Source organism: Neltuma alba, unplaced genomic scaffold (assembly GCF_004799145.2).
Source record: "Neltuma alba isolate B1F8T4 unplaced genomic scaffold, ASM479914v2 tig00003086_pilon, whole genome shotgun sequence".
Classification (NCBI taxonomy): domain Eukaryota; kingdom Viridiplantae; phylum Streptophyta; class Magnoliopsida; order Fabales; family Fabaceae; genus Neltuma; species Neltuma alba.
In genome coordinates this window covers 19,894-34,794 of record NW_021633135.1, presented here as the reverse complement: position 1 = coordinate 34,794, position 14,901 = coordinate 19,894, and the positions used below count along the sequence as shown (strand labels likewise).

The window sequence follows — 14,901 nt, the reverse complement described above, 5'->3', positions numbered from 1 at the left end:
CTTATCATTATTAATTTACATAGGTTAAGTTAGGTTGGTGCAAAGTAAAATTGTATATCAACCGTCAATATCTTCAATAGAAAATATCAACACTGACACATTGTTCCAGCAATTAATATCAACACTGATACATTGTTCCAGCAATTCGTCAACATCTTTGAAATCATACATGAAACAGAGCATATCAAATCCAACAGCATCCCAAAACATATATGGGGAATTTCTTTTGGTTCCCTCCTTTGCCATCATGGAACACTAAACAGGCGATTAACTAAATAAAACCGAATCTCAAATGCCGTACATATTGTACTCAATTAAAACGATACCACACAACCATCGAACAAAGAAGATATCTCTCCAAAAGAAAAGGGATCACCGACCCACACAAACACCATAAAGTATACGAAAGAGGAAATTATTGATTGGATCAAACATTATCAGCGTTGTCTGGCTTTGAATGGTGAGTTGGAGGAGCCGAATGAGGAGGAAAAGAATTAGGAGGAGTGGTGGGCACACCGAAGACTTGAGGATGCGTCTTTATATCTTGTCTGCCTCTGGCTCTTCCCAGGAAATAGCATCCCAAACCCAGAATTAAGTAGAAGAGAATCAGAGGCAGAGATATCACCACCACCATACCCATCTTTCTAGAGCTTTAGTTGACCAATTTGAGCGGCTCACAGGAGCAGATGATGACGATGAAGACGATGAAGACGATCAAGGAGCAGAATGAGTGGTCTAAAAATCTGAGAAACGATTGGGAAGTATATGTACTATGCACTGGAAACTGAGAAAGGTGGGTTTATATACATACACACGGACGTGAAAGACGAAAAAGAAGAAATGGGAAGTATAAGCAGTCAGTGCAGAAAATGAAGGAAGGTGGGAATCTATATATATGGAAGACGATTCTAGCCAAGACCGCTTGTGAGGCCTGAAAGGTTTCAGATTCTGTCGTTTTATGAGCAGGTGAAGGTGGGACGGGCTTAACAATCAGGTTTCAACGGTCACTGGTTGTGGGCCCCTGCACATTAGATGCTATGCTATTGTTCACAATATAGCGCTGGCACGTGTGCTTGTATTCTAACAAATAATTTTCTGACAAATACTATTTCAGGGATTTTCTCACTTATCTTTATTTTTTTTTTTAAAATAATTTTTATACCATCTCCGTTTCAAAATACAAACTAAATTTTTTTTAAAAGGTTGATTTTTTTATAAGATACTCTCTCAGATTTAAAATATAAGTTAAATTTTATCTATAACACTTATCAAGAAACTAGTTAAAATTAGTTTAAAACAATAAATATGCAAGGCTTATATTTTTTCCCAAATATGCCCTTATTAATGAAGAGCTAGTTGACTACTTTGAGTAGATTTAAGAAGTTTGTTAAGTTAGTTATTTGTAATAAATATGAGTTGAATTTCTTATAATACTTTTGCTAATCATATATATTAGCTAGAGTTACCAATTAATGAAATATTTAACATATGCAACTACCACAAGGATTATCTTAGAAAAAAAGATACATAGAAAAGATAAAGTGGATTGGAATCTTATATTTATGATCGAATTGAAAGACAAACTGGCTTTTATATTAAGACTGGAACTAGTACAAAGTATACATGTGAAAAGAGTTTTGTCTCGATTTATGTGAAAGTATCTTTTAGAAGTGTTTTTTTTTTATTGAATCAAACACTCCAATAATCATATAAGTATAAACATAAGTATTTTGCAGCCTAATAAGCCCTGACTATTTTGAGCTATGCAAGGACGGGCTTCTCTATTTAAGAATGATGCCTTGTCAATGCCACATGTGAGGAGAAAAAAACCCTCTCCAATCATATCTAAAAATACATTTCATTTAATCTATAATTAACTTTTAAAATATTAAAATATAAAATATCAAGCTATATCAATATATTCAATTTAACAAATACAATCACCTCTCTAAAATGTGACTAGATTCATCAATTGTTGTTGTATATTAGCAAATGAGTTATACTTTTTTTCCTATGTTTACGAAATCATCTCCCTAGAAAGTGACTACATTCATTATGTCCCCGATGTATGTTTTTATATCAGCAAATGAATTATGTTCCTCATGGCTTATGACTTAAAATCACAAGAGGGCTTCATATCCTTATAGGTTTTATATTATCCATAATGATGCTGACAACAACCCAACTAAAATTACAAATTTACCATAATAATCCTCCAAGTTACGAGTTCCAGCTTCTTCACTAAGAATAAAGCTTAAAATATAACTAGCTCTTTTTCAAACTATCACAGAGATAAGCATATAACAATATATATCAATTTAAATTTAAAATCATATGTAAATAATCAAACATTGATCAATTAGAGGGATGATGAAAAAGGGGAAGATATTTTTTCCAAAAAAACATAATGACAAAAATATAATATAATTTTGTACTATATAATATTATAAGAGATATATAAGCATATATATATATATATATATATATATATGTTTCGGGAAGGCGGCATGCTTTGTCCACAGCTCCACCTTGCATGTAATTAGCTCAGCCCAAAAAAGCCCATATTTATTCGGGTTGCTTTTTCTTCTAGACTAAAAAGTGACCTGGCCTCGTGAACATTTCTATTGTCAAGATTCACATTCTTTTGATTTTGCTTTATGCAAAACAACCCAAAGGTTTTCGTAATTCTAAGGGCCATGTCTCCTCTAATGTAAGGTCATTCTCGTGTTAGTGCTCACAAATGATGAATGCAACTTGGACATAGTAGGTTAGAGCCGAGACATTATTATTATTTTTAAAAGACACTAATAGCTTTACTTGAATTTTTTAATGTTATTTTTTATGTTTTCATTAATTATTATTTAGTCTCACTGCATCAATTATCTTATTTACCCATTTTCTCAATCACTCACTTTCTATAAATAAGAGTATTTTTAAAAACAAGTTGTATCTTTTATATATTATTGTTTTTAACCAATTTTAACTAACTCTTTCCACATAATTTAGTTATTTGTATGCCATAAAAGGAAAAAAAAAAACACCAAATGGGGTACATTTCTAAATTATCAAACCCTTACTCAGTGAAACTAGGAAAGTAAAATTGAAGCATCTAATTCATTTACACCTATGACCTTTTAGAAGAATCTTGAAAGAAATTTTTTTTTTAATTTTCAAATTCTAAATCAGTCTTATTCTTTACATTTTAATAAAAATTGACGACATTTGGGGAAAAAAAATTGATAGTCATTTTCATTCTTTGCCATTCCTGATTTAGGTTTTTGAAATTTTAAAAGTTTTTTTTTTTAGATTTTTCCTAACCTTTTTTTTTTTTCAGAATTCTCTTGAATTGCCGAGACAGCTGGTCAAAATCTCACTGAAACACTAAAATTATTGTCATATCTATTTTTGGTGAAGAACGTAGTTGGACGCCAGTCTTGAACAAATTTTAAGCATCTTCCACACTCGTAAATATTAGACCAAGAACTCCTTTTCGCATGAGAAAATTTTTATGGCATGAGCATTCGACTCTATTTAGAGGGACAATCTGGTCCATCTGAAAATCATTTACTTCAACTGCCACATTTCATATTCTGGATTACTGACCTTGTAATGACAACGATTTGTATTTGGATATGATAACAGAGAGCGATTTGGACCTTAACATATCATTCCCACTGACCTACCAGATAAAAATTTCAAAAGTGCAACACAGCTTTTTTGTCTTATAATACACAAATCTCTCTTAAGTAGGGACGAAGTGTGGAAACAAAGAAGCTATAGCATTTTATTTGCCTTGAACTGACTACAGTACTGTCTATGTCTTTGCAGTATCATCATCGTCTCCTATCTTGCTACTGTGAAACCCGTATACTTTGATATTTTCAAGGAAAAAAATTAGAATGTTGTACAGTAAAAGGAAATGTAAGAGGAGAAAACTCACACACACACACACACATCCTTGAAAGAATCGAATTTGTATGGTATATGTCATATCATTTTCTCAAATTTATCAAGCTTCTTTACCCTTTGCATAGACCTGAAGAACAGTGTCATAAAAAAACCTGCATGACCAGGCGGTGCTAATCAGCCACATGAAAGGGAAGAAGAACTGCAGACTCAAACAAGAACATAAGGTTATGGATAACTTCAATTTCTTCAGATATTAAACTTAAGAGACAGCCGCAAATCGGGTGACAACCGCATAAAATTGGCATTCATAATCAGACCCCCTACAACACAAGGGTGCAGTGCAGAGCCTACACAATAGAAATCCACCGACAAGAAACTGCCTCGTTCAGTGGCCATGGAGGCTGCAAATGTGAGCAGCCAGATCACTTAACCCAATGCTCGCTGTTGGATCTCTGTTGTCCAGGCTCTGCACAGCACCCCCAGATGTCTAGGATAACAGAGCTGCATAAATTGCGGGTCCCACTTAAAAAGATGGACCTCACAATTACTATGGATCCCCGTCATTTGTCCCCATCTTATATTAATATTGTCAATTTTTCCCAAAAATAGAAAAAAAAAATAGAGAGAGAGGATGAACATCTTGATACAAGCGTTACAATATATCTTGATACAAGCGTTACAATATATAGTTACCTGCACCAACGAAGGATCCATTTGCAATGGCGATATTGCCTTGGGTGGCCAAGGTGACGCCAAGATTTAGCAAGGTTCCTCCCAGTACTATATACATAGTTGCCATTTGCAACACTGTTGCTTTTCGAGAAGCTCTCTCAGACTGAGAAATTGGGCCACAAGTTTGAGATGAGAATTTGTACGCAAAATAATGGCATCTTCATATATTATTTCTGTCAAGGGGGAAAATGTTACATTCCGTGCCTTTTAAGGTCTGAGGAATGCTTTTTATTTAACAACTTTTTTCATAACTTCACTCTTATGTAGAGGCACATCAGAATAAATTAGGCAGTGCTAAATTTGTTTTTGTGATTATATTTGACCTCCTTAGTTCGTTGTTCTGTAGCCAGTCCTGTACGAATATATATTTTTTTTTTTAAAAAAAAAAAGTTACCTCAAGCACCCGGACCCGCAGTTTCAGATCCCCATCCTCAAGTTGCTTCACAAACTCCTCTATTCTCTGTACTCTGTACGGCATTGACATGGTCGAGGATCTTGCCTAACAAAGGAACAAATGGTACAAGTTGATTGATAATAGCATCATTGAATAATCGTGTTTTCAAAAATTTCCTTGTGTCAAGGAATATCATCTGGACCGGGAAAAAAAAAAAAGAAGAGGAGTTCCAGATACTGTTTCATACGTCATCTGCCTGTTTCCTTATTTGCTCCACTAGTCGTGGCCCTGTCTGCTGCTTTTGCCGTACATCTAGAAGTTCCTGTGCAAAATGAAATGCAAAATTAATATCAAATTAAAGTAGACAGTGCTACCTTTAACTCATGATCATTGTAACTTATTACCTGGACTCCACGGGATGCATGGAAACCCACTTAGGGTTAGAAAACTTATCACATTATGAGAAAACTACTTCGTCAAAGAAAATACGCACCTGAGCATAAGGTGCAGCAATCTTCACGAAAGAAAAATCTGGATTGAGTATGTAACCTATGCCTGTTAAAAAGGAACAAGCAGTGGGCAGAAGAAAGGGTTTAAAAAGAAAGGGCAGCGCATCAAATCATATTCATTAATTCCTCTTTCTGCTATTGGACTACTGACTGAATAAAATTTTCTGAAGCCAAAAGAAAGAGGCACACCTTCAAGAGTTGAGAAGGCCCTGATAACAAAGGTGAAAGTGGACGGAAATCGGAAAGGTTGATCTTGAGCTATAGCAAATAAATCCTGCCACAAAAAGCCCCAGTTTACAAACTGCCAGGTCTGGATCATAAGGGAAAATGCAATAACCCTTTAAATTTTGAGCAAACACCCTCATCAAATTTAAAATAGGAAAATAAGCCCCATAATTATCACCCGATAATGGCAAACTTGTGTTTCGATAAACCAAACACAGAAGCTGTCCTCTTTACCAATGACAGCCAGGGAATAGAAAAGATTGATGCTATTCTTGTGAGCAGGAACCATAATAGTAAAAGTATGGTTGTGTTTTGTATCGCACTCAATACTATCTATGCTCTTAGAGGATTTTTTTGAACTGCAGTTATATTTTTGGTGTGTTTAATAATTTTTCTTTTTACTAACACAAACGTCTGTATCTTGAAGTATTATATCATATATTTTCCAAAAACAGAAATACTGATTTACTGGATACGTCATGTGTAGTTATCTCCGTTATAGCAAGTCACAAATGGCCCGAAGTTGAAGGCGGCCATTTGCATAGCTTTTAAAATTATTATGCTCAACCATACCAGTAATTATCAATCTTAAGATGATTGCTGTCAACAAAGGGAAAAAACACCCAGAGTAATGTTAAAAGCAGCCAAAAATTCATTGATCCATCATTAGTAATCATGCACATACTTCCCCAATTGCAGCCAAAGTTTGCTGCTGATCCGGTGTCTGGCTTAGCAAATTGTCCAAGAAAAACTGTACAGATCTTCTTACCTGGAAATCACATTAGGCATTCGTAACTGTAAGATATGTATTATAAGTAGAAAGCACTGAACCAAGATAAACTGTACAGATCTCCTTACATAGAAGACACATAAAGGCATTTATAGCTCTTGGACACCGATTATGAATAAAAGCACTGAAATAGAAATCTTATCGAGTCCAAGAAGTTCATTTACTTACTGATGATAAGTCTCCAGTGGGTTGAAGGGCACCAAGATCAATAAGGCATTGCATAACCTGCACCATTGCTGCATGTTAGTTACATTTTTGCGATAAAAATCTTTACTTTCATCTTTACTAGATGCATAAGTTAGATCTTCTGGGAATAGTTTGAGCAAGAATCTTACTCAAAGAAAGCTAATAGCCAAGGAGAATCTCCAGGAAAACAATGGAATTCTGATTATGACTCAAGATGCCTTTTACAAATTGACATGCGATTGTTTATAAGCAAGAGAATTCACCAGACTCCCTAAAGTATCCGGACCACTAGCAAACTGACTCTGAAAGTGGCATAACAGACCTCAACATGTTTAATTAAAATAATAAAAATACCTAAAATAAGATACTTGACTAATAACTGACACCTACTACCCCTAAACTTAGGTGGCATCTAAACTGATCACTAATAAATAAACTATATATTCTGCCAAGAAATAAAGTGTGCTATATTACTGCTTTACAAATGACCTCCTTCCACCAGAGGTGATAAGTGGTCTATTACTAGATTTTTCCCCCCACATTCAATAAAAGGAATCAACAAAAGTTCACAAAGATATAAAATGTTCTAATACAAATAAATCGACCCACTAGCAGTTGTGAAAAATGTTTAAACATTTCCATTTCTTATTTATCAAGCTCTCTTCAGTTTTGGACCAACCAAAGAATCATTTCATAAGATACTAGAAGCAGACGGAGGAAGAAAATTTATCCTGAATAGAATATCGAAGTATCTATCATTTGACAGTAGATAGTTAGAATGAGATAATATATAAAATTTGAAGTGAACCATGACAGGCAGCAGAAAGCTAGACCTTCTTAGCATCCTTCTCATAAACAGAATAAAAAAGTTCAAGCAGCCTCTCTCGGGTGAATGATTTGATATCCCCCATCATGCCAAAGTCATAATAAATAAGTGCTTCATCCACATCAACAGCAAGATTTCCAGGATGAGGATCAGCATGAAAGAATCCGGTTTTAAGTATCTGCAAGAAGCAAAATGTGATATATTTCCAACCAATAAATTTTCGCTCTTATTGACAAGGTATAGAGTTGTTTAAAAAAATTTTTTTTTGGGGGGGGGGGGAGACAATATGAATAAAAGCGCTTTTTTATTCTCAGCAACAGAAAAGTAATCGTATTCAAATCAAATACCTGAATCAAGTATGCTTCAATAGCACGTGATGAGATCTTCATTCGATCATAACCTCTTGACGTTAGTGCATCCACCTGATTTATTTTGATACCTAATCCAGAAGTAAAATCATGGTAAGATGGTTTAAGAAATTAAGTTCAATAAAACAATGACGTGCAATTTTTCAACTTGAAAAGTATTATTAGGATCCATTGGTAAAACCAAAAAGAGGGAAAAAAAAATACAAAAACAAAAATTACTTAAAAGTGCCAAAGAAGGAACTAAATCTAAATACACAAAAGTATCATGAAATCTACAAATAACTCCCAAGTCACTTATATGTCAATAAGTTTTCATACCCAATTACTAATATACCTTCATTAAAAATTATTAAAAACCAAAAAAAAAAAACAGAAAACAAAAACAAAAACAAAAACTTAAGCTACAGGTGGCTAGACCTCTGGCAACCAACGGTCAATTTTTGGATGGGGAGGTCTTAATGGGATACAACCCCAAACCACTTGTTTCCCAAAATGATCGTTAACTGTTGAGCCACTCGAGCACTTTGATATCATAATGCAAAATATCATACACAAGTAGTAACTCGAGCTCAAAATAAAAAGGGTTCAAATTTGCTTCAGAAATTTTTACTAAAGAGCACTGGGCACTCTTAACTTTTTTTAGATGCAAATTTGCCTTTGAGGTTTAAAATTGTAGCAATGTTGCCTCCTACTGTTCAAAATATTAACAGTCAACGTCATTATTTTAACAATTAACATTAGTTTTTTAATGATAGGGGGCAATACTGTTATGATTTTAAACTTCCGAGATAAATTTGGACCCAAAATACTTCCGAGTGCTTAGTGCTCTTGAGTGAAAACTTTTAAGGCAAATTTGTACCTTAACCCAAATAAAAATAATAACTTGGGGGTATGTAAATAACAACTTGGGTTTAAATAGAAAACAATTCAATTTTTTGTGAATAGAAACTTGAGTTTATAGAAATAGCAGCTGAGCTACATGTCAATAACAACTTGATTTACAGAAACAACAACTTAGTTTAATGTAATGACAATTTCACTTTAAGTTATTATTTACTTAAACCCAGCATTATGTTTACTGATACCTAAATTGTTATTTATGTACCTTTAGTCTTCAGTTACATTAAACTAAGTTGTTCTATCTATGAACCCCACTTGTTATTTACAGAAATTAAGTTGTTATTTACAAATACCCAAGTTGTTCCTTTTATTGTGAACACTAGCTACTGCTTGCATATTATATTTTGCATTGTCATATTAATGTGTTTAAAAAGTCCAATAGTTAATAATCATTTTGGTAAATCAGTCGTTTTGGCTACTACTCCCGCCAAAAAAACCCTATCCTAAAATGAGCCAGTCATCAGTTACTGGAGCTCCCACCAGCACTAGTGACCAATAGTGAAGGAGGCTTTTTGTTCTTTTCAATGAGCGTATTTTGGTGATTGAATATGAAAAAATTATTCATACAAAAGGCGTTGGAAACTTGGGAGTTATTCGCGCATTTCATGAGACTTTCTGTATCAGATTCACTCCTTGGGGCTTGAAGTATTTTTCCCAATAAAAAAGGGATATAAGATACATGAATCAGTCAAGATGAAAACCTGGTACATACTCCAAGGTCAACACTTTTGTTGCAGTATAATCCCAATAAACCAACTGCAAAGAAGACGCGAAAAAAAAAAAAAAAAAAAGAAGCAACATAAGGTTAGAATTGATGATTCAATTCATAGATTAACAGGTTCGATATATTTCATAAGGGAGCAGGGGGAATCGAAGGGGGCCAAACGATGTGAGGAAACTGAAACAATCATAGTGCACAATAGTTTTTAGTATTTTTATCAAAATACATATATATATATATATATGATAGTTTCTAGGGTTCCAGAAAGAAACATACAGGTACTCGAACCCACTTGATGTTTCGGAAATCTCGGCAGAACTTATCAGCATTCTTTCCTTCATTTATGTAATCAATTTCTTGATATAAAATCCTGCGATATAACATAAGCTACACAATTTAGTATTAGAGGAAAGCAGAGCAAGAAATCTATTACTGAAGGGAGCTCAAACACCACACATAATGACAACATAACTAATATGTGGAAATGGGTAAGCCATATCCATTTAACTAAGACAGCTTGGTCAGAAAAGAATGGACACAAAGAGAAAAGGAATTTCAAACACATTTTAATAGTTTATACTTAAATAGATGTCTATTTCCTTCCTTTATCATCCATTGCATTCAAACCAAACATATTATAATGAATAAAATGGCCAAATTTAAATTTATATAAGTGGGTTCTTTAGTGGGACAAAGAACACTATCCCAAAAGCTAGTTGTTGAATTGGGAAAACCAACCCACTTAAATACCCCAATAAGCATCTCATACTACTCAATGTGAGACTTAGGCAGCTTAAATCAGGTGGACTTGTTTGGCAGAATTTAGAACTGATTGAGCTTATATATTTTTAAGCTCTCCGGACGCTCAATTGGAATAAGCTCCAAGAAGGAGCTTATCAATTAAATCAGAAGAGCTTCTCGGGTTAGCCGTTCTGCAATGTCAGAAAGGATTCTTTTTTTCTCTCTCATCTACCTTTTCCTTCCAGCTCGGTCCCTTCTTTTTCACTCCTCAGTCTTCTTAAAATATTTTTTATGATTTTTTAAAAATTTTAAAATTTAATTCACTCATTAAATTTGATTTCTTCTTATTAAATTCTTTTAATTTTATTATATTATGTGAAATCAATTTTGTATCATGTTTCATTATTTATTAAAACCCATACTCATTTTGATAATTTTTCAGCTAAACTTATTTTTACTCAACTATAATCCAAACAAGCTTTTACCAATCTCACTTTTGCAAACTAACTTTTCTGAACTCCAATCCAAACACAATTCAGCTTATCCAATTTAACTTTTACCAACTTCACTTTTCCATAAGCTGCTTTTCCAATCGCTGATCCAAACAGAACCTTGGTATCTCATACTACCAAGTCTCAACAATATATCAAAGAAAATGCTTAAATTAACATTCTTGCCCCATTCTAGTCTCTCCATTCTCTTTAATTCAAAATTTTCTAAAGGCCATGAAGGGTAAAGTCGATTGCTCCACAAATATTTCTTTCTCTCTTTTTTTTTTTTTTTTTAAAAAAAACTTTTCCCCAAACACATTAGATGTAACATCTGCTTTAATTGCTCAACCACACAACCACCAAAACTTAACCCAGGTGACTGACCACACCAGAAAATCTCAATAATCATGAATTTCAATGATTATCACTTACGCTGAACATTCTTCGTATATTCCAATCCAATCCCTAGTTGGACCACCAAAAGTTTCACTTCTCTGAAAATACTCCGCAATAAGCTTTAGGTTTCCTGGCAAGAAGAATCAAGCATATTAGTGTACAAAATAAAACTGATTGACAAAATTAAGCAACCTTAAATGGATCCCCATTTGGCATGCATCTAAGCATTTGGAAAGAGTAGCGCAAAAGAATACAACTGTGTAGGGTCTACATCCACATATCATCCTTTTTCTCCCTATCTATCTCTTCAAATTCTCAACATATATTCAATCTTATGAATGTAGGAAATCCAATCCAGACTCAATAGTTAGATAAAGTTCCCAGAAAGAGATCACTCTGTCAAGCAAATTTTTTTCCTGGAAGAAAGGTATCAAGTCTTTCTAGACATTCTATTAAAACATGATGTGATTTTCTTTTCTACCAATTCAAATCTTTATCTTTCTTCTTCTTTGTGAATGTGCTTGCCACTATGTTCAAAGATACCAAAACATCTCATGAGTTTTTTCAATATTCTGTTTGTCACAGTAATTTTCATTGTCCCCATCCCCCAGGAAAACTTATTAGGTAGCTATATTCCCTTTTTCTTATTGAAGTCTAAATGATTTTTTTATTATATAAAAGAAAATCGAAAATGTAGAGCAATGCAATTTAACGAAATTTTGATTACTTAATATGATCAACCTATCTGTTTCCACTTATACATTTCCTTTGAATGAAAGAAACTTCAAGCTCCAGTTATACCAATGTAATTACCAAACATTAACCAAGCAAAAAGTTGTATAAGCAGCAGCAACATCTACTCATTCCTAGCCAAATACGAGCCACGATTTTTGGTACAAGTAAAGAAAGAACAACTTACGCAAGTCAATGTCAAAAAGCCTCTTCAGGCCAGGCCTTTGGACTTTAACAACTACTTTTTCTCCATTATGCAGGAGAGCACGATGAACCTACAGAATGGCCAACCAAAATTCATATCAAACAAAAATAAACAAGCTCAAGGATTGCATGCATTCTATGAAAGCTACATTGAAAGTATTTGCCAAATAACATTACATGAATATTGCAGTTTGGTTGACTGCAAGAGTAAAAGTTAGAAAGTTCAAATTAAACCATCAAAATCTTTATATTGCTCCAAACCTACTAGGAAAGAGCCCATAGCTACTTTGATGTTCTCATCTCACTTTCTATAAAATTTTCAGACCACACCATATCATACTATAGCAAAAAATCTTGAAAAATGTTAATAAAAATGAAAGTAGACACATAACACCGTTACTCAAATACCTGACCAAGACTAGCAGCAGCAATTGGCCGATCTTCAAACTCCTTAAACAACACATTAATTGGCGCCCCTAGTTCACTCTCAATGAAGCCTATTGCTTTCTTGGGCGAGAAGGCAGGGACTTTATCCTGCAGAATATTTTTTTGAGAATCACACTGATTAATCATCAAATACCATATGCAAATATAGTAAATTAATTAGGGTAAGGGATTTTTTATTTTGAATAAGATATTTGTGTTAATAAGGATAAAAAAATTGGGAAAAAAGATGAGATCGTAAACAAGAATACCTGCAACTTTGCAAGCTCATCCACAAATTCACGGGGAAATAGATCTGATCTTGTTGATGATAACTGTCCCAGCTTGATGAAAGTTGGACCTAGCTGTAATACACACTCCCGTAGCCATGAGGCAGTTTTCCGTCTTCTGGTTTTCTGAATGAAATGATGATTAAACACTTCAATAATGAAGCTTGACAAAATAAGAAAAAAGTAACTTGCTTCTAGCTGCAGAAAACTATGTTAAGGGGCTTTAGATTGATAATGACTAAATCAACATGTAACATGGAATTTTGTAAGAATCTACCTGCTTTTCTTCTGTAAAGCCTCCTAAATATGCCCATTTTGCATTGTCCAACAGAACACGTATGCGTAACGAAAGAACAAATGACCAAACATCTACAGACCTCTGCACAGAATTGTAATTTTCATTGGCCCAACTGAAGCCTTCATCTGAAGGCAAGACTTTAATCTCCTCCAGCGGCAGAAGTTCTTGTGAGTTTCCAGACTTCATTGTCTTTGTCAGGGATGTGATAGGATCTTTTCTTATCACAGCTGCCCCATTGACTACTTGCTTTGAACCATTCACTGTCTTGCCTTTATTTGCTGTCGCTGTCCTTCTTTTCACAAGCTCAGTTGCTGGTACCATTTTAACAGGTCGACCATTGGCGCCGTACTTTGATGATGGCGCCTCAGTCTGTTGCATCTCCATTAGAAACCTTGGAAATCTGTGTTTCTTAGCCAAAAGATGGCTTGAATTTTTAAAACTAAAAAATCTATCAGTAGAAATTGAGCCAGAGAATCCAAGAGTGGTTGGTGCTCTTCCCTGGCTGGTCAACTCTACATGGTGACAATAGCAACCATGTGAAGCCATTGTCGCTGACATCTAAGATTAAGGTCCCTGCAAAATAAGGACCAATTAACGAGAAATATCAAATTAATTCTAGACTCCACAAAGAAAACCAGGGAACACAATTTAGCAGTTTCAATGCAGGTGCAGAGATTAATCATAGTAGCTGACAGGAACAAGCCTCAAGTGGAAGGCCGATAGTTGAAGGACAAATGAATCAAGGGTAAAAAGAACATATAAATTCTTGTTAAAATTTTCAAGTGTTAGGCTAGAAAGGAAAAAAGTTAATTCAAATAACCAATACATTCTTTGGACGCCACATTATCCCCTCAGAAACGTGTTTATCCCCATTTTAGCAAAAATGGGGAATTTCATTCAAGCCAACAGTAAATCAAAAGAAAACAAAGACTAGGTAAGCAAACTGGGGAAAAATAACCATACAATAAATAAAAAAATCCTTCAAAACCTCAGCAACGTATAATAACAATACAATAGAACGAAAAACGACACGAGTCATCATCATACACGGTCGAGAAAAGGAATGCGCATGACTGTAAACAGGCATGCACAAAATCCTAATTAAGAACGTTTAATAACAATACAATAGAACGAAAAACGACACGAGTCATCATCATACACGGTCGAGAAGAGGAATGCGCATGACTGTAAACAGCATGCACAAAATCCTAATTAAGAAATCCTAAACTCTTAACACTAAATACCTGAATCCTTTTGATTTTACCGTAGAAACAAACTCAGCTATCTGTCCAAGCCTTTAGAACGGGCACCGAAGAGCGTTCAGCTACTTGGACTTGTTGCGTCTTGCTTCTATTCCACTCTTCCTACTACCCAAAGATGAATATCGAAAAAAGGAAAACAGCGAGAGATTGCTCAGAATTTTTAATCAAATTGAAAATACTTACAGAACAAGATTAATACGAACCACACATTTCAGTTCCTCGAACCAAAGTGAGTAAAGTGAAATACCCCTAGGAACGGTGAAGACTGATGACCCCTACAGCCCTAAACGTTAAAGGAGGATTTTCTTGCTTCGAAGTTTCAAATAGCTAGACACTGATCGAAGCATGAACGTGGCTCTTGAAGTTGATTTTGAATGTGTATAACGACAAACCGAAATGGATCTTCATCTACCGCCAATCAGTTGGTTTTGGTGCGTGCAAGACTCTGCTACTTAAAATCTGAGCGGTCGTCCTCGTCCCTCTAAAATAAGAGAGAATCTTTTG

General features: G+C 34.5%; 2 protein-coding genes across 6 annotated transcripts; both read right to left on the bottom strand.

Moving 5' to 3' along the window:
- Nucleotides 1–328: 328 nt before the first annotated feature.
- Nucleotides 329–844, bottom strand: LOC114740262 (uncharacterized). Its single transcript, XM_028928383.1, has one exon. The coding sequence runs from the start codon at nt 638–640 to the stop codon at nt 428–430; it is 213 nt and encodes a 70-aa protein (XP_028784216.1). The 5' UTR covers nt 641–844; the 3' UTR covers nt 329–427.
- A 2,810-nt stretch (nt 845–3,654) lies between these two features.
- LOC114740260 (protein ACTIVITY OF BC1 COMPLEX KINASE 7, chloroplastic) lies at nt 3,655–14,670 on the bottom strand. Of its 5 annotated transcripts, none has more exons than XM_028928378.1 (19): nt 14,601–14,670; nt 14,380–14,502; nt 13,115–13,708; nt 12,820–12,963; nt 12,533–12,658; nt 12,108–12,195; nt 11,225–11,318; nt 9,837–9,930; nt 9,541–9,595; nt 7,919–8,010; nt 7,579–7,749; nt 6,728–6,784; nt 6,455–6,538; nt 5,734–5,818; nt 5,529–5,590; nt 5,283–5,357; nt 5,036–5,140; nt 4,603–4,744; nt 3,655–4,061 (listed from the first exon to the last, which is right to left on the bottom strand). In XM_028928378.1, exons 3-19 carry the CDS (start codon nt 13,691–13,693, stop codon nt 3,988–3,990), a joined length of 2,127 nt encoding a protein of 708 aa, XP_028784211.1. In that variant the 5' UTR covers nt 13,694–13,708; nt 14,380–14,502; nt 14,601–14,670; the 3' UTR covers nt 3,655–3,987. The 5 variants fall into 5 exon arrangements, with proteins under 5 accessions (XP_028784211.1, XP_028784212.1, XP_028784214.1 ...); XM_028928379.1 differs by having other exon boundaries at nt 14,380–14,499; nt 14,581–14,627; XM_028928381.1 differs by having other exon boundaries at nt 14,380–14,499; nt 14,601–14,618.
- Between the last annotated feature and the right edge of the window lie 231 nt (nt 14,671–14,901).